Source organism: Leuresthes tenuis, unplaced genomic scaffold (assembly GCF_036924035.1).
Source record: "Leuresthes tenuis unplaced genomic scaffold, fLeuTen1.0.hap1 SCAF_6, whole genome shotgun sequence".
Lineage (NCBI taxonomy): Eukaryota > Metazoa > Chordata > Actinopteri > Atheriniformes > Atherinopsidae > Leuresthes > Leuresthes tenuis.
Window position 1 is genome coordinate 18,327,220 of NW_027325360.1, and position 12,849 is coordinate 18,340,068.

At 41.5% G+C, this 12,849-nt stretch overlaps 1 protein-coding gene across 1 annotated transcript; it reads right to left on the reverse strand.

Moving 5' to 3' along the window:
- Positions 1–2,042: 2,042 nt before the first annotated feature.
- tbx5b (T-box transcription factor 5b) lies at positions 2,043–12,123 on the reverse strand. The gene is made up of 8 exons (XM_072388014.1): positions 12,010–12,123; positions 11,550–11,644; positions 11,107–11,226; positions 9,382–9,529; positions 7,921–8,073; positions 6,148–6,239; positions 4,969–5,222; positions 2,043–3,818 (listed from the first exon to the last, which is right to left on the reverse strand). Exons 2-8 carry the CDS (start codon positions 11,639–11,641, stop codon positions 3,247–3,249), a joined length of 1,431 nt encoding a protein of 476 aa, XP_072244115.1. The 5' UTR covers positions 11,642–11,644; positions 12,010–12,123; the 3' UTR covers positions 2,043–3,246.
- Positions 12,124–12,849: the final 726 nt, after the last annotated feature.

Here is a 12,849-nt window from a genome sequence, read left to right on the forward strand (position 1 = left end):
TTACTTCCAAACCTTTAAAATGTGAAAAATGTGTACATCTAAGCTTTTCCATCACATTCCAGTTTGGCAGTGGTTTTACGAGGACTGTGTCAGACAGAAAAGACAAAGCTGTTGCCTTTTTCCTTCCACGGAGACAGAACACCATCAGATGCATGGAGATGAACCATAATCAGCTTTTCCAATTACACTTAATCTCAAACCACTTATTCCACAGAAAATGGCAGCACTAATGCCAGACATCACACAAATGCCTCCCAGAGTTTTGCAAGAGACTCCAATTTATACATTCAAACAAATAGTTTGAACTGTAATGAAAAAAAGCTTTTATAAATCCTTGATGTCTTTTTAAATAAAACGCTTCTTTGCAAAAGACATTGCTCTGCACAGCTGAACAGAAGCTTTAACATACAAAACAGCAGGACCACAAGCTGTCCACACAGTCTCGTTTTATACTAAAAAGATTTAGATCTGCCTGCCGGATGAGTGGCATTTAAAAATGTCTTGTAGCGTAAGGTTACTCCACATTTCTTCCAATAAAAATAAGACGTGTGTGTGACTTTATGTGTATGTCTATCTGTTTGAAACCATAATATGCTATATGTGGAGATTTGGATGGGAAAATTAGTGCATGGCAGAGGAAGAAGAGATCGTAGTGTGTATGTTGGTGAGACACAGTGAGGATGGGAGTAATGATAAGCACCACTTAGACTCTTTGATCACAGACGCTCATCAATCTGCTGTCCCACCAGCATGTCTGAGAAAGTCCTCTACTGACTTATTAAGACCCTTTTTACATTCACACAACCTACACTATCATACTATTTCATTCTCTCGTCTCATTGCCCACCATACAATACAGAGTTCTGTAACTGTACAAGCAAGGGTGATGCATCACAGTCCACCTTTTAGAGCTAGAGCCCCTAAGGTTTTGCTTTCTCTGCCCCCCTCCATGTCCCAGACTAAGTTTGTCTGGAGACAAAGGGTTAAGGAGGAACAGAGCCTCTGAAGAGCTGCCTGCTTAACCTCTGACCTCTTGGTGTATGAGAGAGACAGAAAGGCAGGAAGAGAAAAAAGAGACACACAGAAAGGGAGGGTGGAAAGCCACTAACAGACACATAACCAAGTAATTATGTGTAAATATACTGGGTTTGAAGTTAAGCGATCTAACAGTCTCTGCAAATACAACTTTCTGCTACATGCCTCTGTTCCTCTGAAATATGTAAGCTCTGAGGTGTAATGTTAAGACGCCTCGGCCTTTCTTTGTCCTCCAGCTCGATCAACCCCTCTGTTCTCTAGGCAGCAGGTTGTCAGTGAGGCGGTCCAGCTGGTGGAGATTGGAGATGCCAAACAACCTGTCAGAGATAAGAGGAGGTGGACAAGGTATGCACAGCACACCCAGAACACTCCGGGGTTTTCACTGCTAAGTGGAAGACTTAGAGACACCGGGGACCAATAGACTCTATAAGACAGCATAGTGAACACTGTTACAACACTGGTGAACGAGGCTTCACTTGTTATCAGGTCCTCTATATTCATACATGCATTGAACCTGATAAAGAACACTGCACTTAAAAGAGTTTCCACTCTGAACACACTTTAAATAGCCCACTGGGAATGTTAATAGGTTGTCTCTGCTTTTTCAGAGAAGAACACAACAACCAATCAGCTCTCTCTTGAAAAATTTATTCAGTTTCTGTTTATAAATCTGTATTTATTTTAATAAAACAGAAATGTCTGTTGATTGCAACTGTTTACCACCTGTTTGGGATGGAGGGTGAGAGGAAACAAACCCTTAAAGCGAAACAGATATCTCCGAACCACCATCCTGTTTCACAAGTTAACGACAAACTAATCTTTACAAATCTAGAGTAATAAATACTATTAGCAGGAACAATGCTAAAAAAAACAACCTATAAAACAATCCTTACATCTCATTGTCACACACACCCACACACAAATCAAATACATATTGAAGAATGATGAGGATCTTATTTCTGTTGCGGTAGAGCACCTGATGACAAGTTACTGCATGTTCAAAAATCGCTTCGTGGCACAAAAATAAAGCCTCAGCTTATTTTCTTTTGCACATAAAAGAGCTACAAATGTTTCTCTACAGTTACCCACAAGGGAAATATATCTAATCAAATCTAGTCAGAGACCAATTCGGATTTGGAAGAAAGAGACCGATAGGAGTTGGTGCATCAACATTATCACATTCACAGCACAATGTTTCTTTTGCTGAGCAATCCTTACATCAGGGATCTACACTGGACTTATGAATAATTCACAAACAAACAAAAATGGGCCAACAAGCATACAGAAAACACTCGAGCTCTGACAAGGCAGCTAGGCATAAAACAGAACTGCATGCTCATTGGCCACCTCTCAGTGAGCAATGGAAGCTGATTGGTCAGATGGGGGTGACTGAGAGGACAGCGGTGACAGCTGTGTGACACCGAATTGTGCAGTTACCCAGAATGCAGCAGAAACAGTGTTTACAGGTCCTTCAGCCTGTAGCGAGGTCTAAACAAACTATTTATCTCGATGGTGCAGCGCCTGAAGCTACCACTGCCTGTCTCATTGGAAATTAACTCAAAGCATCCTTGAGCTGAGCTGAGCTGACACTGGTTTTGCATATACACAGACAAACACACACACACACACTTTTATCCAACACATGCCTTTTCTCCTTCATCGAGACTGAACAGGGAGCTGTGCTTTGCTCCACTAGAGAAATAGATGTCTCCCTCGGGCTCTGTTGGGAGAGCTGAGATCATTTTAGCCAGTAAATGTTACTGCCTGTCTGACAGTGTTCACAATTTACATCCTTCACAAAGAATAAAGAGGGAGACATTGAGAGGAAAACAGCTAGTTCTGTTAATGGTCTGGCCTTAAAAGGGCTCACAGTGCAAACATTTGGATGACACCAGTCACTGAGTTTTGCAAAGACAGTAAAATACAACTTTGATGTCCATTGTGCTGCTTGGAAGGAGCTATGTTTTTCTGTACATGTAGGGCATTATTCATGATCAGTTCCAGTTCTTGATAATTCACTACTCCTTCCAGCAGAGGGGAGAAACTTGACAAACAGATGAGACCTCTTCACACAGCACTAGATTACATTTTTCACAATAATTCTACAAAACCATCATCATATTAAGTCTGTACACAGTGCAGAATCACTCAGAAGAGCAGAAGAAGGGGGAACGGAATTTGTGTTGAGGTAAAGTTTGTCTTCTGGTTCAGTTAGGAGGCTGCACTCCATTCTGGGACTCCACACCTGATATGTGGGTTAGTGTCTAGTGTGTGGTAGAGAGGTGGCGACAGATTGTAGCGAGGATACTCTCTGAGAGGAGAGCCAAGCTGCCTGCTGTGAATGTTTTGGGATGGAGGCCCGGAGCTGTGACTCTGGTAGGGATCATGGGCGACATGCTCTGGTAGAGGTGGAGAGCTCTGGTGGGCTATAGCGCTGAGCCGAGAGCCCTGAGGACTGGAGCTGTAGGGAGGATGAGGGGTGTAGGGTGGATATGGCTCCATAGGGGTCATGGCAGTTGGGAGTGGGCAGGTGTATGACCAGGATGCACAGTTGAGTTCATCCATTCTGTGCTCGGACCCGGCGTACATGCATGCCTGACGTTGCCCCATGTCTGAGCTGTAGGGGGAGTCAGTGAGACTCAGGGAAGGGTTGTTGGTTAAGCCAGGTGGTGGAGGGGGGTACGAGGAGGGGTGATAGTACGGTTCACCCTGGCTTGGAGAGCCACCATTTAAGTGTTTCTTGTATGGATGCTGGTGGCTTCTTGATGAGCAGTTTTCTTCCACTGCAGAGAAACAGACAGAAGATAGTGTTGATTTTACGAGTTTCTGCAAAGACTGAACACCATTTTATTCAAAATATACAGATGAAAAGACATTTCCTAACTTTGGCTGATTTTAGAGCGGTTCAATGCGTCGTACTAAGTGGCACCTGACAATAAATTTGGTCCTACATATGCTTTGCCATTCTCCTTGCTCCTGCTCATGAGCCAGTGTTTGACTAATGTAGTAACATAGAGACGCAGCAAAATGGTGGAGGATGGCGCCCAAAGCTCACTGGAGATATACGGAAAATGGATCATTCAAAGGTAACAAAAACACAACACCAATCAAAACATGTTTATCAAAACTTGATGGTATTTTTTTTCCAGTATTGCGCCCTAAATATAGACACTGGAACTTTAGCTAAAGAAGAAAAAAATTACTATTGTACTATACTTTAGAGAGAGAAAAACACAGTACCATTAACTATCAATGAAGAATGCTCTGCATGTCATTGTTATTTGACTTTAAGCTTAAAACGAACTCAAATGCAATAAACTACATCTCAACCTGCTGCCATCTAAGCTTGGATGTTAAACTTAGAAAAGGTTTCTGGAAGGTTTCTGGAATCTACTAATCCAAATATTTCACGCCTTGTTTCTCTGAACTCCACGATCTGAAGAGAGAAAACAATGATAGGGTTTCATTTTCTAGCAAAGTGCAGAAGTGGTTTCTGTTTTTTTTCTCTGCTACTGATTAATGTGTCTAAATAGACTCATGCTAGCATAATTGGGCACACATTAAAATAAATGATTTATTATTCATTCAGCTGCTTCCTTTGTAAGACTGATGCTAATTAGATTAGCAAACAAAGTGAATTCTAGAATCAGTACAGATTAATAGAAATTTCTTATTTGGTTGGCTTTTTACTTCCAAGAGAGCCATTAGTTTAATTTATTGTATTAAGCAATGAAAGAACAAACAGCAGAGCCTTAAAATGTTGCATACATGGGTGAGTGATCATTGTTCCCTTAGCTGGCTGCTCTGTCTCAGGAGGGTTGTGTCTCGTGTCACAAAGAGAAGATTTCTTTCTTTCTTTGATAAGGATATGAACAAAGTACATGCAAATTCCAGACTAAAGACATTCCTTTTTTACACACAGCTTCCTCTCACCTTTCCTCTTGTTGCAGGGGTAGACCTGCGGCTGCTGGCCAGGATGCAGGTGTAGATGAGGGTGAGTGTAGTGCGTCGGCTGAGCACACTGCAGCTCTTGAGGACTGCGGCTGTTCAAGCTGTTCTCACAGTTATAAGGTGACCCAACAGCCTCGGGGGAGCCCCGCAGACCCCTTGACTCCCCGCTGAAGGGACTCCCAGTGGAGCAAGCTCTCTGACGGACAGTACTGCGAGGCACCACGGGGTAATCCTTACTGAAACAAAAAAGAAATGTCGATTTAAGATTTCAGCAACAGTTTGCATTTGAGCCGTTATGAACTTGAGAGTCCGTCACAAAACTGCCTTTTCTGAACGTCAGCTGTTTTTTTTTGTTTTTTTTTAAATATCCTGATTGAATTTGCTTGGTTGAAATGCTTGTATTCCTGTTGTTTTCTCTTTTCCTTCAAGTCTACTTAGATATTCTCCATCCTTTCAGCTCTGATTTCTGTCTGCACTCGCTGGCCTCTCTGTGAACTTTGTGGTATGGAGTAGACAGCGGGCCACATCTCCCCTGACTCCTGCGGAGATACACACACATGCATGCACACACACACACCGCCAGTGCTGTTGTGAGATAATTCACCGCTCTAAAAATAAACATCCATCCGCGTGTCACTTCAGATAGACTCTCCTCTGTTCTTCTCTCCTCTCCTCTAACAACACAGCAACCTGAAAACAGGGGTGCTGCATTTAATGCTGTCCTCTCTCCTTCCTCCTCTCTTGTTGTCCCTCTCCCTCCCGTCAGTAGCAGCCTCTCCCACAAGCTCACTTAAATCTCTGAACTGCCTACAAAAGCACCACTTTATTAGAGACACCATGTAGGGCCCATCAGCTGATCAGAAGTGACAGCCTAATAGACCAGCAGCAACGTGATATCATGGGTTTATCAATGCGGTTCTGGATCTGATTGTCCATGTTTGCTCTGCACGTTTAGATAGAGATCAACCTTCAGGTGACAAAGGCTTACATCTCCTCCTACCACTTGGCTCCACTCACGCACACCCTCATGTCTGAGACCATATGTAGCCCATCATAACAACCTTTTCCCCCGGCTGAGAGAGGACGAGGGAGAGGAATAGTTTCCTATGAATGCTCACAAGCCCACAGACACAAAACACCCATCCACAAGGCTTTACTCACCCTTGAAGCTTGGCCATGCGGTGCAGCTCATTGTCGTCACTGCCTCTGAAGCCCTTCGCAAAAGGATTATTCTCTATCTTCAGCTGTGTAATCTGGAGACATAACACAGAAAGCATCTAAATCAGACCGAAGGACCAGCTCACACATGCATGCACAAACACCCAGAGACTTCCAACTGAGTAGGACAGCGTTCTCGCCAGCTGACACAGAGTAAACTGTTTACCCAAACAGTCACTGGGTTTAAGGGTTTCAGGCCAAAGCTTTTAGATGTCCAAAGCACTGAGCTTTGATGTTAGGTCTTCGAAGTTTTCTCAGTGATGTCATGGAGGCAAACCTTTGTGTTTTGATGGATTTCATTTGGCTAAAGACCAGATTGATAACAAAGCAGGCAAGTGGGCTTGAGATCAGATCTAAACAAACTTTGAAGAGCTGAATATACCGATAGCCTCCAACCAAATGCAGCTTCAAGAGCTCTATTCCCACACAAGAATATGAGAATAGTAGATAGGAGAGATGGTGCTATTGACTGCTGTCTTTACCGAAAACAATTATAAGGTTTATGTTAATTCTTCTTACACTATATATGCAATTATATATCAGAGTCCAGATACTTATCACTGATTAATGCTTTATTTTACTCTGAGCTCGACTGCTATTAATTATTGATAAGAAAAGGATTGATAAAACAATCATTCTCTTTATTTAGTATTAAAATATAAAACACAAAAGAGTCTATTTTTGTTCGATTATCACTTATTATCATAGTGTGCATATGCAAAATTACTGTCACTATTAGTTATCCATATTACTAATTATAATTATTCTTTTTTTTTTACATTTAATTTAATTTGTCTGATAAAAGTTGCACCTTCTTTATATGAAAATAATGATTCCTGGGTGCACAAAAACTTTCACAGGTTTTTTTTTAAACACTTTTACAACACAAAAAATAAGAATGCCACATTGAGGAAGAGGATGAAAGCGTGTAGAATTTAGCCTTTTATCGGACCAAACTTAACAAACTGAAATGAAGAAAACCCCTGAAGTTTCTTGCAAAATGATGATTAGAAGTTGTCTGTTGATGCCATGTAACATTGCCAAGGTTTGTACTGAGGGTGAAATCTGATAGAAGCGAAGCATTCTGCCAACTTAATCGAATGAGGGTCTCAAAGCTTCAACAATTTGTATTTCTGGATGTAATGCCAAGGAAACTGGATCAGCCAAGATCAAGGGAAAGAAACCAAAAATAACAGAAGCATGAAAGCACATTCGCACACACACGCAGACACACACAGACACTCACAGACGGGGAATTTACGCTTACATGTATGCAAATATCACATAAGGACACACAAACAAAGAAAAATATGATTTCAAACAGGGTTTGAGTGCATTTGTGTGTAAGAGAAACAGAAGCTTGACTCTGGCCAGTAACCAAGACAAAACAGATTCATCTAAATAGTCACAGATTTACCAAAAGATCTGATTATTCTTAAATAATTTTGAAGCCGCCGACAGTTTCATGCAGTGAAAGAAGCTCTGCACATCATATTCACAACAACTCATAATGTTTGAAAATCACTGTAGCATTAAAAGGTCATAACAGGCACTTGTTGTTTCAAGGCTGCTTAAATTGACTTCAACCTATTTAAGCAATTAAAAAGGGAACTCCATCACTTGTCCTGGGGTAGATTCATCCATAAAAGAGGGCCCTGCTCTAAAGCATTTCTGAGCGTGATCTTTCCTCTTTGCTTCGCAGCACACTGTGCATACCTTGTGGTTCTGATAGGATGTCACTGCGATGAAGGCAGTCTCAGAGAAGACATGGGTGCAGAAAGCAGTGTTTTTTGAGCCAAAGCCGTTGTTTTCATCTGCTTTGACGATGTGGAGACGAGGCTGGTATTTATGCATGGAGTTGAGTATTATCTGCACAGGGGAGAGATTGAGAATATGATGCTGACAGACACGTGATATTTACAGAAACCCACCTGTAGCCGCTGGGACCTGGGCTGTCTTTACTGAGTTAACCATCCTTCTTTGATTTCCAGATTTCTTGGCTGGCATTAATGTTTAAAACACATATTTGTGATGTACATGTTGGCTGGATCAAATGGATATTAAGTGGGGAAAAAGAAAAATTCTTCTATTCCAAGACTCCAACTCTTTCCAACTCTTCGTTCCAGTTGTGCGAATCGTGTATTCTTCTACTTCGGTGTGAAAAAGAAACCAACCAAAATTTACTTTCAAAGTTCTTTTTTTTTACTTTAGACTCAACACTTATAGTTATAAAGGCATGTCACATATAATTATGTTTAAGATGTGGTATCTGTGGTACATGTTTAAGAGAGATTGCACAGAATTAAGGAACAAATCACTTGTCTCTCTGGTTTTTCAGCATCACTTTATGACCACTTACTAGGATTTTTCTGTCATTTTTGACTTGGGCTAACCACTCATGTCAAACTATAACAACTCTGAATTTAGTACCCAGTCTCCGCCATTTCCCACCACAACAGACAACTCCACAAGTGGTTTTTAATTGGATCTTATTTTCTATGTGCACGAGCACGTTGGTTCATCCAGGGGCTCAGTTTAATCGTTGTGACGTGTCCGCCATTGACATGCATTAGCTAATGGGCTTTAGAGTCATTGGAATTATCATCTCTACTCTCACAAGTCCGAAAAGATGATTTTTCCTCTCTGATTGCACGCGCACGCATATGCGAGGAGACGCGCGCACTGTATCCAGCGTTTTCACTTACTCTCACGTCCAGCTGTGTAGGCGTGCGACTGCAAACCGTGTGTGTGCGTGTGTGTGTGTGTGTATTCTTCAGACAGTCACTATAGGATGACTGGAGCAGTGGAGTGTCCACTTTTGGAGGTTGACACGAGTCCGCTCTGCCCTCGTGGCCTCTTGGTGATATTTGCTGTGTTGTGATGTCGCTTGACCTCGACATTGTAACTGCTTAACTGGACCTGTGTTGTGGTTTCTAATGAGATTTTCCAATAGTTTAAAATACAGTTATTCAGTTTGGCCTACAGGTCGCTTTTATCATGAATCGGATAATTAATAATACGTGTGAACATCGTTTCTATTTCATAAAGCGTAAAACGGTCAACTCAAGGGCAAAAACTAAATTTGCAAAAACAGAACAAGACCATGTTTGATGTTTTTTCTATGCGGGACATGAAAATAGATAATACATTAACAATCAGAAAAGAAGTCGGACTCACGTGCCCAAATGGGTCCAGGTGGTTGTTGGTGAGCTTAAGTTTCTGAAAAGAAACGAGCTGACGGCTCCAGTGAGCTCCAGTGGCGGGAGAGTCGGGGTGGACATAGAGCCTGCCGGGCATCGCGGGCTCTGCTTTTCCAGTTATCGACCTACACGTGACCAAGAGAATGGAGCAGATTAGCAAATGGTCAGACACTGGCACTCGAGGGGTCGCAGTGGTTTGTCTGACCGGCCAAGCACCACCCTGCCAGGCGCAGCAGGCAAGACTGGTGCTTTAATTAGACGCGCAAAACGCGCCAGTCTTTCTGAGAGTTTTGGTAGAGTACCACATCTGAGCAACACCTTTTCTTGCCCAGATGAACTTCGTCTCATCCAGAGATCCTGAAGCCTAACTCCTGTTATTGGAAGTCAAAGATTTGCTGAGCAAAAAAGCCAAAAATTTAAATAATGATAATAATTATGATTTTTTTCTAAACGTACAAATGGTATGGTGTAATGTAAACCATTCCTTTCTCTCTCTCTCTCTCTTTTTTAAATTGTTTTGCTATAGCCCTGACGGACAAAAACGTGAAATATTCAAATAGAATCGATTTGGTTAGACGGACCAATTTAAAAGAAAAGTACTTCTTTGGGTTAGGGTTAGGCTAAAGAGGCACAACGACTCTGTGTACACACTGGAGTGGATGAGCGCACGTTTTAAATGAACTGCTACAGGGAATTGAATTTTTCTTAAAATATTTATTTGCGTAATTCGCGTCACAAACGAAATGACTTGGGTTACAGGGGTAAAGGGGTGGGAGAGGAAATCTTCATTTTAATAGCCTTGCCGAAGACATCTATAGCCCTGGGAGATATATAAAGATCTTTGAATATGGACAAAAAGGCTCTAAAAGCCCTCAGAAAATCAATTTGAATTTTAAAAAATTCTGAACAAAAAATGACAGGTTCAGGAAAAATATTAAAAAACTGAATTAAATGCCACGATGTGGATATATTTAAATTTCGAGGCTTTCTATAGAGTCTCTAAGCTCCGCTTTCCCGTAAAATAAGGCCTCCAGTTTACAAAGCATTCTTGATTTTTACCTTGTAAACACCAAGCGCCTCCTTCACAAGCTGGCACTTTGTGTTTATCCAAAGCACCCCCCCTCTTTTTGCATTCGAAGAGAGCTCGTGTCTGATGCTCTGAGGAGGCAGCGCACTGATGGATCTCATTGTAGTCAGAGGTCCGTTCGGATTTTCCCCTCAGCACAAACTGAATGAGAGGATTTAATCCGGTCTGTGCCGTCTGTCCGCCCCGTGAACCCATCATATTCTGATGTAACCGGCGGGCAGACACACAGGGGGAAACGCGGGGAACTAGGCCATCCCAGTCTGCAAGAAGGACCCGACCTTTACGCAGGGCAGAGGCGGGGTGGAGTGGAGGGTTTAAACCCACGGTTTACGCAGAGTTCAGTTCAAAGGCTTCTGCTGTAGAATTTACACCAAACAAGGAGGACGGGGATAAGATTTGACCATGCATATCTATGTGTTTATTTAGCCAACTGATTATTCATTCAGTCATGTGTTTTGAAGGGATTTATTTCGCAAATCGTTTTGTTTACAGATCATCCAAACTTACATAATCAGAAAGCTGATCTACCTCTAACATTCGGCACCAGTCGTACAAAATGTTTTAGGAGCGATCTAAGTTTGAACTCTTGGGGTCACACATATGCGATATACAAACCATTTATTGTCCGCGAATTTGTAACGATGCTCATCCCCGGGCACGATGTCCATCAGGAGTATATACTTGGTCTTCGGGTTGAGTCCTGTGACTTTGACTTTGTAGCTGGGGAACATTCTCCTGGAGGGAAGATGTTCAGGAGGGAAAAAAAACACTGACTTTCCAGCAGAATGAAAATTCGATCATAAAAGCAAATTGTGTTACATTAAAAAGGACAAAAGAAAAAAATATGCAAAGAATAATTCACTATCCTGAGAGAAAATATCCCTTGGCCCTGAAGGACACGCTCAGAAGTATTGCTGGCCTGATTCATGATGATTGTTTTGATCAAATCAGTGCTCATACAGCTCTGGGATGATTGATCTTTCGCATAAAGGTTATCAAAATCATGACCATACATTCATAACTGTATGTTCAAAAGATCAGAATTCAGTTTCCCATACCTTCCAGCTTTAGTGATGATCATTTCAGTTCCAACTTCATCGAACTTGGTCCAAAGTTCTCCGTCATGAAGGACGACTTTGATTGCCTCCATCCCCTGCGCACGAACATAAATAGTCCTCAGTGCAAATGGATAAATGGAAGTTTTCAGAATGTACAATTAAAGCAGGACTCATCCACCAGATCCGAGACATTTACGCCTTTAAAAATGAACTGGGGTAAGTGCATTGATTTTATAAAATTAGGATAAACTCATTCATCGGTAAATAAAACCAAGAAGTAAAGTTTGAGGATTGTCCAACGCTTTGTGGTCTTAGAAAATGGATTCCTAATCCTTTCTATTTTTAGGTTTGTGAAGAAAGAAAAATGACAACCATAGAAACTACTGAATGAGCCTCGGTTAGCAGTCAGTTTTAGTAAATGATAAATATTTACATCATGATCCTCAGCACAGGCCTCTACCTGCTGACTGGACGCTGTCTGCGGTGACGCAACAGAGTTTAAGGTGATGTGATTTTCTCTTTTGCTCTCTTTTGGGGAGTCCGGGTCCGGGCTCTCTGCAAGGCCGAACTGGTCCCCTCCGTTCGCCATGTTCCACTGACACACACATACGAACAAAAGTTGGCATGTGCACTTGATCACAGCTTATAATAAAGCGCAACACACACTCACAGGCTTTGATCATGGAAAACGCCAGATCGGAATGTGGCTCCATAAAAGCAAGTTGCTACATAAACTTTGCTGACATTAAAAACAAAAAAAAATCAAATTAAAGTTAAACATGATAAACCTACAACATGAATCAATCTGTGAAGGAAAACTAAGGCTGGGCGTATTCACCTCAGATCTATATGTCCTATTAAAAACTTTTTTTTTTTTTTTAAATTTGGGGGTTGAAAAAATGACGCCCTGCTGTTAAACTTTGAAGACAAACAAGCAGCTCTTTGTCGAAAGGACGCACAAAGAGGCCATCGAGTTTCCCACGTTGATTTTGGGAAAAAGCTAAAAAGACGTTCATGTTCATCGTTTTTTTTTTGTTTTGTTTTGTTTTGTTTTAATTGAGGATAAAGTGTTATCTTAGATTACAACGGCTCATGGCGAGTAACACTTTTGACCAACTGATCCAGTAATCTAATTGCTGGCTTTTACTAAAATGAGATTAAATGTGCCGCTTAAACTCCGGCAATATTTTCAACATTATTTTCGAAGAACTATAAAAGTATATGAATTGATATTGGTCGTTTCCAGTTAGTCTGTATCTTAATCATAATCTGGATGTAATTGCATGCTGTATTTAGTTTT

Coding starts and splice junctions, on each gene's coding strand:
- tbx5b (XM_072388014.1), bottom strand. CDS start 11,641: ATGGAGGCAATCAAAGTCGTCCTTCATGACGGAGAACTTTGGACCAAG. Junction 11,227..11,549: donor ATCATCACTAAAGCTGGAAG/GTATGGGAAACT, acceptor TCTTCCCTCCAG/GAGAATGTTCCCCAGCTACA. Junction 9,530..11,106: donor AAATTCGCGGACAATAAATG/GTTTGTATATCG, acceptor GGTCACGTGTAG/GTCGATAACTGGAAAAGCAG.